Source organism: Heptranchias perlo, chromosome 14, assembly GCF_035084215.1.
Source record: "Heptranchias perlo isolate sHepPer1 chromosome 14, sHepPer1.hap1, whole genome shotgun sequence".
Taxonomy (NCBI): Eukaryota; Metazoa; Chordata; class Chondrichthyes; order Hexanchiformes; family Hexanchidae; genus Heptranchias; species Heptranchias perlo.
The window spans coordinates 30,561,779-30,579,587 of NC_090338.1; the positions used below are offsets into that span (position 1 = coordinate 30,561,779).

Consider the following 17,809-nt stretch of genomic DNA (forward strand, 5'->3'; position numbering starts at 1 on the left):
TTCCCTTTCCTTGAGTCTTCCCATGGTTGAGATGACATATTGGAGGCCTGCTCATAACCTCCCCTCAAACTGCTCTTCAGCCAGCCACTCTGGAGACTCTGAGATGCATGAACTCTAAAATCTCAAAATTAACTTTTGTTGTGACAACTTGATTCCCCCTCTCCTCCAATTGCTCTCCCTTCCTCCCCTGAATATGGTGACTCAGCATAGGTGATTTTCCGTTTAAAAAAATTCATCTGTTTTGAAATTTGTTCCTCATGTTTTTCTAATGTCATTTTTATAGTTCCTGTACAGTTAGTTGTTTAACAACCAACTTGCAACTATCCTTCAGGAGGGGGCGTTAGGTGGGAGTCTTTAATGGTTGCAGTGACTGCCCTGCTTTGGTAAGCTATGTGGTTTAGCTGGCTAAACTCCAGTAGTACCCTTGCATAAACTTGGGAGTCCCTGAACTGTGCACTGCCAAACTACACCTAAGCTGTCTAGACTTAGATAAATGTCTCTCTTGATCAAAAAGAAACTCTATAGGTATCTTGAATCAGAGACTCGCGGTTGTGGTTTTCCGTGTATATTAGACATTCAGCTGACCAAAACAAAAATTCTGCATGTTGACAGTTCTGAGAAGGAAACCACAGCGCAGAGTTGTGAACACTAGGATAATATTAGGATGAGATTTGCCATCAGTGAATGTGACACAGATTGCAAACCCATTTGAACAGATTTATTTTATGTTTTATTTTTCAGTGTAATAAATTAAAATGAATCCAATTTTCTCCATTCCTCTTCTGAATGAATTACATACAATTTACAAACTGGAAACAGGCTGTTCAGCCCAATGAGTCCATGTTGGTGTTTATCCTCCACACGGGTAGTGGTCTTAAATCCACGTGCTTGCTCTGTTCCCAGACCCCCTTTTCCTTCAACCATCTATCTACCCTTCACTTAAATGTGGACATGGTCTCTGTTTCAATCACATTGTGCATTCCACACCCTCACAACCCTCTGTGTAAATGTTTCTCCTACTCTCTGTCCTAATCTCTTACATTCAATCATATCTACGTCCCTTCATTCTCGACGTCAATCACTGGAAACAGTCAGTTTCCATATGGTCTGTCCCATCCCTTCATCATTTTAAACAACTCTATCAAATCACCTGGTAACCTGCTAACTGAAAAAACCTCACAATTTCAAGTCTTCAGATTTTAATATGCTCACTTGCTGGGTTGTGGGTCAGCAGGCATCTGTGGTTCTCCAATACCTTGTCCGTTTGGCCATCCTTAATGTGTAATTCTAGATAGTCAAGTGTTGGCAAACTATTTGACACAGGAATTATCAAAACTGCCTGATTCTGACATCCTCCAGTAAGGATCACTGGATAGCGATGGTGAGCAAGAACCCTGGCTGATTTTCTTCCCAGCAACTCAGGGATGCTATGGCCAATTGGAGCATCCATACCATCCAACTGAGATCACCTAAATCAGCACAGACCTGGGACCTTCTGGCCTGTAAAGCTGAGTGCTACATTGTGTAGTGCACTTACCAACTGAGGCATCAGGGAAGAACTAATTTTTTTTTAGCTCGAAGTTCATTCCTGTGAGTGACAATGGACAGTAATAGTAAGTGTTTCTTTTTTAACGCAGTGACGCATTTTGTTTCCCTAACTGCACTTTAGGGTGTCACGCCGGAAATGCCACGTGTACTGACTGCGCATGTGCGGGAGGTGGGCGCTTATTTCCCGTCCGACCGATTTTTTTGATCTGATCGGAAGCTGGAAGTCGAGGGTGGTGCGTGCGGCCTTCGGTGTGGAGCGTCACAATCAGACGGCGTCACAGCGAGTGTCTGAGTCACAATCACAGGCTCGGGGCGTCAGAGTGAAGTGAAGCGCGAGCGCCGCTCCAGGCCTCAGGCTCAGTCCCAGTCCCAAAGCCCAACACCCGCTCCGAGTGCCGAGTGAGTGAGTGCCGTGTCCGAGCCGGGATGTCGGGGGGCAGCGCCGGGTACAACAGACCCAACATCGGAGGGGCCGCCCGGCCCTGTCTGAACGGTGAGTTAAATCAGAAAATGAACCGGAGTAAACGAGCACCTGGAACAGGGGAACTGCCAGTGGAGGGCCGGGGGCCGCGGCCCGGGGGGTGGGTGAGGAGGGAGGGAGGGAGGTGAGCGAGTGACGCCCGGCCCGGGGAGAGGGAGGGAGGGGGGGGGGGGTGACAGATCCTCCCCTTCCCCTGAGAGTAAGTAACCCAGGGTCAGATCCCCCTCTCTGAGTAAGCGAGGCGCTGCTGAGCTCTGCCCTCAGTTCCTGCTAAAATCGGCGCTTTTAAAATCATTTATCGGTCGGTTGATTATTTCCTGTTTGTTTCTCTCTCTCTCTCTCTCTCTCCCCCGCGAACCCCTCGCTCCCTGGGCCGATTTCAGCCGCTTTCTTATCGCGGCCCTGTAAACGTGTCAGTGAAACTCGGTGACGCCCCGGCTTCCTCCCCTCTCAACCAGTTAGCTACAGAATTGCAGTCTTTCGAAACTGTTGAACTTGGGACACCAGCCTCACTGTTGCAACTCAAGCGAGGAGTTGTTAATTGTTTATATATTATGTATGTGCATTATTTAATTATGTGCTCATGATCTTTTCGGTGTTGGGTTTTTCCAAGTGCTTTAAGTTGCTTTTCAAATAATGGTGTAGCTGTGGCTCATTCAATATTATTGGGCTTTCTGTGGGCAGTTGTATTGATTACTGTCCCAGCTTCCTCAGATGATGTGTTGGTGGACTTGCCTGGGGTGTTCTACTCCCCATCTTGAACAGTGGGCTAACCAGTCCACTATGGTGGTGGATACTAAGTGCAGTATTCAGGCTCTGCGTAACCCCAGAAGGGGGATTTTGAAGGTATTGTTGGAAGATGCAAGTAGCTTCTGTCCAGATTACTGATCGTATCAGGAGAGGGGCCTGTTGGATTCCAATCTTACCTTGGACAACACATTTCTTTGGGAATAAACTGAGAAAAAAGGGGTAGAGGCTGGCCCGGTGGGGGTCTCGTCACCAACGACTGCAAAGTCCCAATTCCAATTATTTAGAGATTTGTGTGTGAAAATCTATTAAATTGCTGGCCAGGCACCTGACCAAGCAAAGGAAAGGCCCAAATTTTGCTGGACTGTGAATGTATATAATTATCCTGTTGTACTATTTCCCCTTTTATAACATCACAAGACATGGTAGGAAAGATCAACTCTTGCATTATTCACCTTGTTCTACTTTTAGGTCAGAGCTAGTGGGGGATCATAAATTCTTGTCATAATATTTTTTTCTCCTTTATTTAAAGTACTTAATGTTATTTAAGTTAAAAGCATTATGTAAATGCTGTGTTTTGGGAGGGGAGATGGCAAGAAAAAAACTTGCTACAAAACTAAAATTAGACTGTACCTATTGGTGGTTCAAAGTTAAGATGTAAAAACTGTTGTACTGCAAATACAATGATGGCATTGTAGAAGATTTTTATTGATTTGCAGGATTCATATGCTGATCTTTTGTGTGTGAAACTGTAGGGCCTCTGAGTTAGAAGGTTGTGGATTCATGTCCCGCCCCAGAGACTTCACATAATTTAGGCTGACACTTCAGAGCAGTAATGATGGAGTGCTGCACTGTCAGAGATGCTGTGTTTTGGATGTGACATTAAACCAAGGCTCCACCTGCCCCCTCGGGTGGATGTAAAAGATCCCATTGCATCTCTGCTCTTCTTTGGAGGAGCTTTCCCGATGTCCTGGTCAACATTTATCCCCCAACAACACATCAAAAATGGATTATTTGGTTGCATATCTCATTGCTGGCTCTGGGACCTTGTGTGCAAATTGGCTGTTGCATTTGCCTACATTACAACAGTGACTACACTTCTAAAATACTTGGCTGCAAAGCATTTTGGCATGTTCTGAGGACATGAAAAGCTGTGTATCTCTCTCTTTTTAATTTGTCTTTCTCTCTCTCTTTAATCTGTTCTTGCAATGTGGGGTACATTGGCAAGACAGCTTCCCATCCCTAGACTCCATGAGGGCATTAAGAGTCAACCACATGGTGTGGGACTGGAGCTGCATCTATTACTTAGAATTTACTGCACAGAAACAGGCCATTAGGTCCAACTGGTCTAAGCTTATGCTCCACAAGAGCCTCCTCCCACCCTACTTCATCTAATGTTTCTGTGCTGTAAATTCTATGGAACACATGTAGCTCCAGTCCCACACTGTGGTTGATTCTTAATGCCCTCATGGAGGCTAGGGATGGGAAGCTGTCTTGCCAGTGTACCCCGGGTAGTAAGAGGAGGGGTGGGGCTGATTAGGGACCATAAAGGAGATCTATTCATGGAGGCAGAGGGGATGGCCGAGGTACTAAATGAGTACTTTGCATCTGTCTTTACCAAGGAAAAAGATGCTGTCAGAGCCTCAGTAAAGGAAGATATAGTTGAGATGCTGGATGGGCTAAAAATTGATAAAGAAGAGGTACTTGAACGGCTAGCTGTACGAAAAGTAGATAAGTCACCCGGTCCGGATGGGATGCATCCTAGGGGTTGCTGATGGAAGTAACGTTGGAAATTGCTGCGGTACTGGCCATAATCTTCCAAACGTCTGTAGATATGGGGGTGGTGTCAGAGGACTGGAGAATTGCAAATGTTACACCCTTGTTCAAAAAAGGGTGTAAGGATAAACCCAGCCACTATAGGCCAGTCAATTTGAACCTCAGTGGTGGGGAAACTTTTTTAGAAACGATAATCTGGGACAGAATTAAGTCACTTGGACAAGTGTGGATTGATTAGGGAAAGCCAGCATGGATTTGTTAAAGGCAAATCATGATTAACTAACCTGATAGAGTTTTTTGAAGAGGTAACAGAGGGTAGATGAGGGCAATGCAGTTGATGTGGTGTATATGGACTTTAAAAAGGCGTTTGATGAAGTGCTGCAAGGTAGGCTTATCAAGATTGCAGCCCATGGAATAAAGGGGACAGTAGCAACATGGATAAAGAATTGGCTAAGTGAAAGGAGCAGAGAGTAGTGGTGAACGGTTGTTTTTCGGACTCGAGCGAGGTCTACAGTCGTGTTTTCCAGAGGTTGGTGCTAGGACCATTGCTTTTCTTGATATAAATGACTTGGACTTGGGTGTACAGGGCACAATTTCAAAATTTGCAGATGACACAAAACTTGGAAGGGTAGTAAACAGTGAGGAGGATAGTGACAGACTGCAAGAGGATATAGACAGGCTGGTGGCATGGGCGGTCACGTGGCAGATGAATTTTAACACAGAAAAATGTGAAGTGATACATTTCAGTAGGAAGAACGAGTAGAGGCAATATAAACTAGAGGGCACCACTCTAAAAGGGGTATGGGAACAGAGATCTGGGGGTATATGTGCACAAATCGTTGATGGTGGCAGGGCAAGTTGAGAAAGCGGTTAAAAAAGCATACGGGATCCTGGGCTTTATAAATAGAGGCATAGAGACCAAAAGTATGGAAGTCATGATGAACTTTTATAAAACACTGGTTCGGCCACAACTTGAGTATTGTGTCCCGTTCTGGGCACTGCACTTTAGGAAAGATGTGAAGGCCTTAGAGAGGGTGCAGAAGAGATTTACTAGAATGATTCCAGGGATGAGGGACTTTAGTTACATGGATAGACAGGAGAAGCTGGGGTTGTTCTCCTTGGAACAGAAAAGGTTGAGAGGAAATTTGATGGAGGTATTCAACATCATGAAGGGTCTGGACAGAGTAGATAGAGAGAAACTGTTCTCATTGGCACAAGAGTCAAGAACCAGAGGACATAGATTTAAGCTGATTGGCAGAAGAACCAAAGGTGACATGAGGAAAAACTTTTTTACACAGCGAGTGGTTATCATCTGGAATGCACTGCCTGAGGGGGTGGTGGAGGCAGGCTCAATCATGGCTTTCAAAAGGTAACTGGATAAGTACTTGAAAGGAAAATATTTTCAGGGCTACGGGAATAGGGCAGGGGTGTGGGACTAGCTGGATTGCTCTTGCACAGAGCCGGCGCGGACTCGATAGGTCGAATAGCCTCGTTCCGTGATGTATCCTTTCTATGATTCTCAAGCCTGGTAGGGATGACAGGTTCCCTGCCTTGGAGGACATTAGTGAACCGTTTGGGGTTTTATGACAATCTAGCAGCTTTCAATCTTTTTTACCGTTTGCCCATGAACTACCAGAATTAAGGAATTCGATTTCACAACTAGCCATAATGGGATTTGAATTCTCATCCTCTGGTTTTCTAGGCCAGCACATTATCACTAAGCTACTATACCCAGTTGTAAAATGGGTGTTTGATGATATGATGAATAAACAGACAGGTACTTAATTTGCCCAGGGTTGTTTCGCACAAGTTAATAGTGAGTGCTCCAATATGCTGTTGCCAATGGATAATATTCATAATAACACTTTTTCCAATGTTCTCATCTCACCTTGAAGGTGATGACAGCATGAAAATAATTTTTTTCAAGGAATATAAAAATGAGAGCCATGTTCTCAGTGGGAATGAGAAGCGTTAAAAAAAAATCAAAACTTGAAATATAAGGTTCAGCGGGATTATGCAGGGGAAACGTGTTCATGATATGGTCATCAATCACAACATTGTTGTTTTGATGGTGATCTACCAGTAATATGGAGTCTTGCCTCCATTACTAAATGAGCACCTCAGGATTACAGGGACAGAATCAGCTGCTGTTTTAGTTCTTTCAATTGATGGAATAATAATGATTCTCGTATCCCCACTACCTTTGAATACCTCTAGATCCTTACCTAGGAAAGTAGGTTCATGCGCTGTTCTTGCTTACTTTTGACCGAAGTGCGAACTTAAAAAATCTCATGCCACCGGTACGAAGAAATCGATGGAAATCCTGTTTTCACTGGTATGAAGTCACAGTCACATAGTGACGTCACAAAGCATTTCGCTTAAAATAAGGTTTTTCTAGGCAAAAATCAGCTGCAAACCCTGAATATAGGGTTTACTGTAGTTAAGTGCTTGACAAAAAATTTCATACATAGAGCCATTTGTATAATAGAAACATTAAGACGTCTGGCCAGATTTCAGTGCAGCATCTCTTGTGTGCTGGCAGGAATTGAACGGTTATGGCAGCAATACTATGAGGATAAATAACTGGCAATTATCCTGTAAGCTTCATTTGTGGAAACTTCTTCCTATTGGAGGACAGGTTGCTAATGAACCTGTGTTTTTCGTCTCACGTTTGACCTCATAAATTTAATTGTTTGGGTGGGGGAAGGGGAGATTAAGAAAGTTTCAAGCTTAATTTTCTGATTCCTGTTACGGCTCAGTTGGTTTACACCATGAGTAGCTGAGCCCCACAGACCAGCAAGGTCCTGGGCTTGATCCTTAGCGTTGGCTGTTAGCTGATTTCAGTCGGAGCACTTCATGGGAGGGGAAATTGGCCAGAACTGCTGCTCCTTATTGCTATCCTGTCACCTGTGCTGGAGGTGTACATGTGCAGGCATCAGATGAAGACTATATTGAGCTTAACTGTGATGTCCCCATGTCCAGAGCTTGCTAATGCTTACTGTCTGGGCTTACATATGAAGAATGGCTACTTGGGCGAGGACCAGAAGTGATTGGAGCCTGTGGAATCGTACCGCAGCAAAGAGCCAAACACCTTTTGGCGAGGGGAGAAAATTGATGAAGGGAACATAAAAAAAACTTTCCACAATGTGTCCGGAAGCTTTTTTGACTTGCGTTGATTCACTTCAGGCCAGATAAACAGGGCATTTTCTGTACACTTCTCTGAATGTATTTGCACCCCAACCTGGTGGTTAGATGATTGACTGGGGCTGGTTTGATGAAGCCTAGCTTTCTGTATGTATTTGGGGGTGGGTGAGGGGGGTTGGCGGTGGTGGGGTGGTGTTTACCATGCCAGTGAACGTTCTGTCATTTTGTTTCATCTTATGCCATAAATATCAGACTTGTTCAAGCTTTCAATACCACACCTTCGTGTACATTACGTGCTTAATCACTTTGCAAACAAATAATCAACTTATTCTTGTGCAATTTGCTGTGATATGCAGTTCAATTTGCTCCCAGATTTAAGTAACCACTGCAGCTGTGTGGTTTTGTTTTGAAGACAACTGAAAGCCTGTGTCGGTATCTCATTTACTTTTGGGAATTTTCTCAATTTATGTCCCTATTGCCCCTCCCTTTAATTTCTTATTGCACATCGCTCTTGCTGAAAGATCTGATTTCAAACTGTAGCTGAAATTGCAATTGTTGGTTGATTAAAAATTCAAGGTTTACAAATGATTTTGGAAGCTATTTAAGATGCTATTGCAGTGTGTTTGTAAAAGTCTGAATCTCGCAAGAATTAAGCTCCGTTGCTATTCTGACTTCAAGGGAAAGTGGTATGGGGGTGGCCTGGTCTTTACCATAAAGATTGACAGCTTCTTCTCCAACCGGGGGACTAAAGTTTAAATTTATTTCTGTTCCCAACTGCATCTTGGTGTTTTCTTAAAAGGTGGATTTCTTTCTTAATGGGTGACCTCTCCATCTGCAGGATTGAGAGAATAAACTTGTTTGGAATATTCTCAGCTTTGCCCTTGTGTGTCTGTGGGTCATCCCAAATAGCCCCGGCTGTATGCGGAAACACCTGCAGTTGGATCCTAACAATAAGTATTGTGTCGAGTTTTAGGAGAGTGCAATGGGAGAAAATTAAACACACCTATACTGCTAAATATTTTTCCCTTAGTATGGAATTTGTGCTTCTGTGAATTGAATCCATATAAAGCTGTTGTGATAGTCATCTTGTGGTAGAATCTATGTACACAATGGCTTTTCAGTTGTGATCAATGTTCTGAACTGTTAATGGACTTTAAAATTCTCCTGAAACGTTATCTTTTTAAATTAACTTTGTACAGACTCTGCAACTGATCTTTTTTCAGCACCGTAGCGGTTTCAGGTTGTTGTTTCAATGGGACAAATCAAATTCCGGAAACAGATTTGTCTATTTCCTATAGATCTGATTTTACCTAGATCTGATTTTAAATGATTGGAGTAGTATTCTGACCCTCTGCATATTCTCTCTTCCCAGGTCCTGTGCAGAATCAGTTGATGAATCAGCATTCTTCAATCCCCACTGAGCAAGGATATAATGTGATTCCTCCAGCACCATATTTGCAGCAACTACCTGCAAAGAACTTTTCACAGCTTGCTATTGGACAACATAACTATGAATACCATCAAAATCTTCAGCCCGTTGGTAATTTTCAGAGCTTTGGACAGACTGCCAGCAGACCTCCACTAAATGCTACCCTGTTACAGAAGGGGAGCTCTGCTGATGGACAGAGTGCACCTCTGGCTGCATATCCAGGATCTTACTCAAGAATGCCACTACCTTCTCAGAGCTCATTTGCGCCTCCATCGTCCAGCGGTGTTCACCCCGGAGCTTCCATCCTTCCACAGTCAGGCTGGCCGTATAGTCCTCCACAACAGTCCCATCCTGTCAATCAACCTCCAGCAGGGATGCAAACAAATCATGTAGTTCCAGCTGCAGGAACTGGGCAGGGGCAAGTACCTTCAGAGCCCTTGTTTACCACCTATGGAAGCGCTGGTCCAAAGCCAGCGATGGGCAATCAATATGCAAATACAGCTGGAGCACCTGTTGCACAGAACTATACGAACCAAGGTAAGCTGGAATTTCTGCTTCAGTTGATGAAATATTGAGGATCTGGGTACTGGTAAGAAGATGACTTGTACTAAAACAGAATAAGTGTCAGTTCTTCCAGTAGGGATGAGGCCACTTTCAGTAATGACCTTGTGTCTGCATTCTTCAAATGGCTATGGTTACTTAATTTTGTTTTAGAAACAAAGTACGCCGTACGTCCTGATCTTGTCAGGACCAAATTATGGGTGCCTATGTGTTAACTTCAGATAAACGAATATGATTTCTCTATAAAGTAAAAGACAAGAATCAATTATGTAATCACAGTAGTACAGTTTATTTTGGTAGAGTTTCTGGATAGTGCAGCATCTAAAGTACAAAGGTGTATATTTACACATTGAAGTTCTCCTCATTGTACATGGTGTTTGTAACAGGGCTGAGATGGAAAATGCAGGTGCAACACCCCAAATCTGCCTGCATGTAAAACGAGTCAATCCATTGGTCTAGTAGGAAAGCAAAAGTGAACTGAATTGAGGTTGTTCCCACTGGCATGGGATTCATTATTGAAGATGACTGGACACTTAGACCAGTTTCTTTCCCCCCCCCCCCCCCAAAAAAAAAACTAAGCAGAAAGCTTGAGGTTCTGGTAGGAGTGGGGTGACTGTGACTATACTTGTGCCCATGTTGGCCTGTTTCTTCTCTTTTTAGGACTGGTGGACCTGTTGTGCATTTCAAGCATTTTCCATTTCAGACATCCTGCATTTTTTTTTAATGTTTTCCTCAATTTCTCAAGTTTCTTGTCTTTTTATGTAGGCCTTTCCTGTGACCTTTCACCATTTAAGGTGGTTGGACCTTCTTTTGTGTAATGTCTTTTCATTGCCTCACTTAACTGTTTTCTGCTTTTCTATTAAATAGTTTGTAGGTCATTCAACCAATTGGCTTCTTTTAATTGGAATATCTGGTTCTTTTTCCCCCTTTTTTTCTCCCCCCCCCCCCCCCCCCCAATCCTACTAAAATGTTTGCTTATCTTTCAGTTTTTTGCTCTGAAGAAGGGTTATACCTGAAAAGTGGATCTGTCTTTTCTCTCCACAGATGCTGATGGACATGCTGTATATTTATTTCCAGCATTTGCAGTTTTTTGTTTCTTTTTAGTCCCCATATTTGTGGCTATCTGGGACTGGACATACAGTGTACCACAAGTATAATATCTTGAATTCTGTGTTCTGTATTTTTTGACTTGCTAACATTTATCTCTGTTCCTTTTATACTAGTGAACATTTTCTGAAATGATAGCACCATTTTCCTTTGTATAGCTGACATATTTTGGAAGATCAGACATGGGTGCCTGCAAGCGTCCATATTTGTAGGGTCTCCCCCACAGTTTAAAAATGAGATAACCTTGTTGCTTTGGGGTTTTGATTTAAAATATTACGCTCCCTCGGCTTTTGGCGAGAGCAGATCAGTTTAGTTTTTTTGAAACAAAGCGTTGCTATGTATTGGCAAATGATTTAAACAAGATCTGGCCATTGGCTCAATTTTTTAAAAAAAGTGCCATATAGCTCACAAGCAGCCACGGATTGTTGCCATGACTTTAGAAAATGGGTCTGTCTGAGAAACTAAAGGTTACATAATGATTGTTAGCACAAGGTACAGGCATAAATCATAGTTGACCAGGATTAAACTGGTTTCACTTTCTAGTAACTACTTAAGGAGCAGAAGTTGAAAGGAATTGAAACATGTTTTAAAAACTGACTATATCTGGTTCATCCCTTGCATTGTGTGGCCTATAACTTTGTCACAGTGCTGTAGTGCGCACAGACTTGCTTACTCATGAAAGGTGAAAGGTTGAATCTGCTACTATGACGAGCGGGAGTGAAAGGTTGCTGATGTTGGAGGTGAACATTGACCTTAGTTCTGTTGATTATTAGGCAACCAACTTTACCACAATCTTCCAATACAGGGTTTCATATAAATGTGCTCTTCCAGTAAAGTTCTATGATGTGGAGATGCCGGTGATGGACTGGGGTTGACAAATGTAAGGAATCTTACAACACCAGGTTATAGTCCAACTGTTTTATTTGAAAATCACAAGCTTTCGGAGGCTTTCTCCTTCGTCAGGTGAAGTCACTTCACTTGACGAAGGAGAAAGCCTCCAAAAGCTTGTGATTTTCAAATAAAACAGTTGGACTATAACCTGGTGTTGTAAGATTCCTTACATTAGTAAAGTTCTAGATTAGTCTTGGTACTAAGTCTTTTCGCAATACACCATTAATGAGTGAATATTGAATTAAATTGAGAATTCCCTTTGGCTTAATTATTTAGGCAATTTTAATTGATAGATGGAAAAATAGAGGGCAGGTATGTACTTCGGTATGCTGTGACCATGCATTAAAAATGTCCTTCCCATTTTTTTTACTCTTGTCCTTGGAGTATAATGCCATAGTGCCATTTCTGATCTGAGATACCATTACACATTTGCACATGTTATGATCTTTGAATGGTAAAGGTTCATATTTACTGAAAATATTTGTATTGCTGCAATGTATGGTAATGCTAGGCAAGTTTTGCTTGAGTTTGAAGTGATACGGTGGGTGGGGTGTGGGGGGGGGGGGTAGGGTAATCACTGGGCTGTTTGGAATCCCCCCCCCCCCCCCGGGACTGATTTGAGTGTCACTGACAGAAACCCAAGAGTAATGAAAATAAAATAATTTTAACGTCCTTCGACATCCACAGCTGACCATTCAGACTTTAATGAAGTTATTGAGTGCAGCTGTGCATCTGAGGTCCTAATGTCTGGACAGGTTACTACCACTCTCATGATTTAGCTTCGAGCGATGTGTCCAAACTCTGATTTAGCAGAAGCCGTTGAATTGGTATTTTAGGATGAGGGCTGAAGTGCTATAAAAGCACTTTTATATTGGGGCTCATTTAGTTTAGATCGTGGGAGAGCAGAGCCCATGTGCCAAATCCCTGTGTTTACATGTCAGCTGTGGCTCAGTGGGTAGCACTCTCGCTTCAGAAGTTTGTGGGTTCAAGTCCCACTCGAGAGACTTGTGCACAAAAATCTACGCTGAAGCTCCAGTGCAGTACTGAGGGAGTGCTGCACTGTTGGAGGTGCCATTTTTTGGATGAGAAGTTAAACCGAGGCTCCGTCTGTCCTCCCAGATGGATGCAAAAGATCCCCATGGCACTATTTCGAAAAAGAGCAGGAGAGTTATCCCTAGCATTCTGGACGATATGTATCCTCAATCAACATCACTAAAAACAGATTATCTGGTCATTATCACATTGCTGCTTCTGGGAGCTTGCTGTGCACAAATTGGCTACCGTGTTTCCTACATTACAACAGTGATTACACTTCAGAAATACTTCATTGGCTGTAAAGCGCTTTGGGAAGTCCTGAGGTCGTGAAAGTGTAAGTTCTTTTTTTAAAAAAAGACTTGCATTTATGTCACGCCTTTCACAACCTCAGGACATACTTGAAGTAATGAAGTGCTTTTTGAAGTGTAGTCACTGTTGTAATGTAGGAAACGTGGCAGCCAATTTGCACACAGCAAGGTCCCACAAACAGCAATGAGATAAATGACTAGATAATTTGTTTTAGGTGTTGGTTGAGGGATAAATATTGGCTGGGACACCAGGGAGAACTCCTCAGCTCTTCTTTGAATACTGCCGTGGGATCTTTTATGTCCACCTTGGGGTTAGGGCCAGTGAAGTACATTTGAAGTGTGATCATTGTTATAATGTAGAGGAATGTAGCAGCCAATTTGCACACAATGTCTCACAAACAGCAATGAGATAATTATCAAATCTGTTTTAGTGATGTTGGTTGAGGGATAAATGTCAGCCAGGATACTGGGCAGACCCCCCTGCTCTTCTTCAAAGAGTGCCTCGGTTATAAACAAAGACTTTCATTTATATAGCGCCTTTTACGACCGCAGGGTGTCCCAAAGCGCTTTACAGCCAATTAACTACCTTTGAAGTGTAGTCACTGCTGTAATGTAGGAAAAGCAACAGCTAATTTGCAATCAGCAAGGTCCCACAAACAGCAATGAGATAATGACCCGATAATCTGTTTTTAGTGATGTTAGTGAGGGATAAATATTGGCCAGGACGTCAGGGAGAACTCCTCTGCTGCTCTTCGAATAGTGCCGTGGGAACTTTTACGTCCACCTGGGGGGCAGACGGGGCCTCGGTTTAACGTCTCATCTGAAGGTCAGCACCCCTGACAGTGCAGCACTCCCTCAGAACTGCACTGGAATGTCAGCCTAGATTTTGTGCTCAAATTTCTTAAGTGGGACTTGATTCGACAACCTTCTGGCTCAGAGGTAAGTGTGCTACCAACTGAGCTCAGCTGATGTTGCGACAACCAGGTCCCTTATTCTGGCAACAGTTATAGACCCACAAAAATGCTAACTGCTAATTGATGTAGTGAGCGAGTTTTGGATTCTTTTAAATTTCATGTCCAGACATTTATGGATACGAATAACAAGAGAACCCAACAGATCCTTAGGCATTCCATTAGCTACATAGAAACATCCATTCATGAATATCAGTACTCCTTGTATCAAAACTGAATACAATAGAGTGTACATGTTCTGTAGCTTCTTTCATGAGATTGAAACTTGTTTGCGTAACTTGTCAGCAAAAGAGATACAAATAGCTTGTTAAGATGTGTATGTCTCTTAGACTCTCATATCTTCCACGTTGAATAACTCCCTCTGTGGTTTAATCTTGTTTTGGTATGACTTTTGACATAATTCCTGTTTAATTTATTACAAGGTTCAAAATGGATTAGGTGATCATGTTACTGTGAGCCTGTCTGTTAATCGTCTAATGTTTAGATGTTTAATGTTTGCATTCATACCTAGGAGGCAATGTGCTCTCTCTAGTATTAGACTTCGTTAAATTTTAAGTACAGGAATTACTTTTCCTCAGCATTTTATGTAGTGGAAACAATGTGCGTAATATGTGAACAAATATCTTGTGTCAAATAACTTGGATTTCATCTTAATTATGCAGGGTATGCTTGACAGGGGGTGGGGTCCCTGTGAGTTGCAGATTTTATTCCATTTCTCAATATAGTTCTCAACAAAGTTGTGCTCACTTACGGAAGGTAATGCTGATCAGATGTGGGAGCCTGATGATCTCACTCCTCTTCCCATCACCTTTTCTCCTGGGTCGGGAACATTTGAAGTGTCTCTCCTTCCATCACATCTGAGGCTGGCTAGTTCACCATAAACTAGAGATTGAAGTTAAGATTTTCTTGGTCCTAATGGCTCAGTATGTGCTACATTTACCCACCAAACATTTGTATGCAGCCCTACTACAGTACATTTTAACGTGGATTTATCTGGTCACTGTGTCTGACCTAGAACTGACACTGAATTGCCCAATTGGAGAAGTATTTTATTCCCTATCATTGCCATTTCTCATCTTGAACACAAAAGCACTTTAAATAGTTGCTTATACTCTTGATTTATATCACAGAACTGTGTGGAACCCATCCTAGGTCAAGTCAGTGCCTGGGGAGGAACAACATAAATATACCTTTGTACCACCTTTTAACTTGCTTCTTAAAGATGAGCAGTTTCAGATTCAAATACCAGTTCTCTTTTTAGTTAAAGAAGTTATGAATCTGACCTAGAACAAAATGAAGCAGTAATTCCACTATATGATGCACCTAATCCATAAATAAAATTATCAAAAACTTGTGCCATTTGGACAAAGTGTGTGTATGAACAGAGCATTAAAGTTTGCTTCCTTGAAACAAATCTACAGTAAGCTGAATGGCATTGAACTGAGTGGTTTTCATATAGGTGTGTAAATGGTATTTGAATCTGAAACTGCTTATCCTCCTAAGCAGCGCAATCTCAAATTATAGCAGGTGCAGATTTTCTTTTGTTTTGCTTCTCTTCCTCTGCTCCTGCCAATGATGGTGACTTGTGTTAGAATATGGTTCCACAGGCACCAGATGCTCTGGCACCTCACCCAATTGACTATTCCTCACATGAGATCAAAGTATGAAGATTGGCAGATAAAGCAAAGCATTACTCCTGAGTCTGATCTGGTCATCCTTGATGCCTGTACTGCACTTTTTCCAAAAGAATTTGCTGGGTAGTGATCAGGAGTGGGAAAGAAGTCATCAAATTTAGGACCATCCTGATTATGTATAGGCTGTACATTTGCTAAATGAGCCGTTGGGATAGCGAACCATTTAAGTCATCCTCTGGTAACTTAACGTAGAGCTTGGGCTTTGAAACCGTGGCATGTCTGAAAAGAAGTATCTTAACTGTGCCGAGATCAATATGATGTTTTTAAACTAAAAAATTATAACTGGTGATAATTACTGTTTTGCTAAGGGTATTGATTAAATGTTATGTATAAATATTTATAAAAATAAATATTATGTATAAGCATTCTGGTGGTGAGATGAAACGAACAATTATTGAAGATGTGTAGATTGTGCAGCGAGGTCACTCTGTTGGTATCTTTTTAAACCACTTACTAAAAGTTGGTTGATGTAATTGTTGTTTAAGAGGAGTGATTGCTGTAGACGAGCAGTAATTTTAGTGTTGGGAGCATCCACACCTTGCAAACCAAAAAGGTGATACGTGCCATCAGCAAACAAGGACTGTTGGAGATTTTGGGGAGAGGGGACTTGAGATTGAAGTGGAGTTTCTGGGCACAGTTGGTAAACATTTGAGAGGAAGATCCAAGGTGTTAGTGTGACTTAGGAGAAATTGACAATATTGGCAAGTATCCTGTGCTGAAGTGAACAGACCTGTGGCTAACAGCTGCAAGCAGTGGCTCTTCCCACAGCCAGAACGATATGATGCCTAATATTTGTCTCCCTGTGTTAACCTTCCTTCTGCAGTTTCAGCCAACTCTGCGTACTTAAATACTATATTTTCAAAACCTGAACGTCCAGGAGATGTGGATTGTTTTGATTTGCCGTTTGTTTTATTGTTTGATAAAGATGGCCACAAAGAGAAAAAAAATTGAAACTGGACGTACTGCAAGATATCTGATTGATTTGGATCTAGTTGAATAAAAACATTGACAATCATAGAAAATTTATGGCACAGAAGGAGGCCATTTGGCCCATCGTGTCCGTGCCGGCTGAAAATGAGCCACCCAGCCAAATCCCACTTTCCTGCTCTTGGTCCATAGCCTTATAGGTCACTGCACTTCAGGTGCACATCCAGGTACTTTTTAAATGAGTGGAGGGTTTCTGCCTCTACCACCCTTCAAGGCAGTGAGTTCTAGACCCTTATCACCCTCTGGGTGAAAATTTCTTTCCTCGGCTTCCCTCTAATCCTTCTACCAATTACTTTAAATCTATGTCCCCTGGTTATTGACCCCTCTGCTAAGGGAAATAGGCCCTTCCTGTCCACTCTATCTAGGCCCCTCATAATCTTATACACCTCAATTAAATCTCCCCTCAGCCTCCTTTATTTCAAAGAAAACAACCCCAGCCTATCCAATCTTTCCTCAAAGCTAAAATTCTCCAGTCCTGGCAACATCCTTGTAAATCTCCTCTATACCCTTTCAAGTGCAATTACATCTTTCCTGTAATGTGGTGACCAGAACTGTACGCAGTACTCGAGCTGTGTCCTAACCAGTGTTTGATACAGTTCCAGCATAACCTCCCTGCTCTTATATTCTACGCCTCGGCTAATAAGAAAAGTATTCCATATACCTTCTTAACCACCTTATCTACCTGTCCTGCCACCTTCAGGGATCTGTGGACATGCACTCCAAGGTCCCGCACTTCTTCTACACCTCAGTATCTTCCCATTTATTGTGTATTCCCTTGCCTTGTTTGCCCTCCCCAAATGCATTACCTCACACTTCTCCAGATTAAATTCCATTTGCCACTTTTCTGCCCATCTGACCAGTCCATTGATCTCTTCCTGCAGTCTACAGCTTTCCTCCTCACTATCAACCACACGGCCAATTTTTGTATCATCTGCAAACTTCTTAATCATTCTTAATCATATTGTCAAATATGACCCTTTTTTCAATTTTCTTCCCCTTTTCTGAAAGCAGTGGCTCATGCTGCGGTACACACGGGCAGGGAGCCATTCTTCAGGTATAAGCCTAGACAGTGAGTATTGGCAAGCTAATTAACTGAGGGGAGCGCTGAGCTGGAGCCTCTCCTTCCTCCA

At 42.5% G+C, this 17,809-nt stretch overlaps 1 protein-coding gene across 1 annotated transcript in view; it reads left to right on the forward strand.

Annotated features, from left to right (window-relative positions):
* The first annotated feature begins 1,744 nt into the window (after positions 1 to 1,744).
* sec24a (SEC24 homolog A, COPII coat complex component) overlaps positions 1,745 to 17,809 on the forward strand; it is a 65,887-nt gene continuing 49,822 nt past the window's right edge. The window contains exons 1-2 of the mRNA XM_067996205.1: positions 1,745 to 2,041; positions 9,069 to 9,662. Coding sequence (XP_067852306.1) covers positions 1,975 to 2,041; positions 9,069 to 9,662 — 661 coding nt within the window. The 5' untranslated portion in view covers positions 1,745 to 1,974. The remainder of the gene's footprint in view (positions 2,042 to 9,068; positions 9,663 to 17,809) is intronic.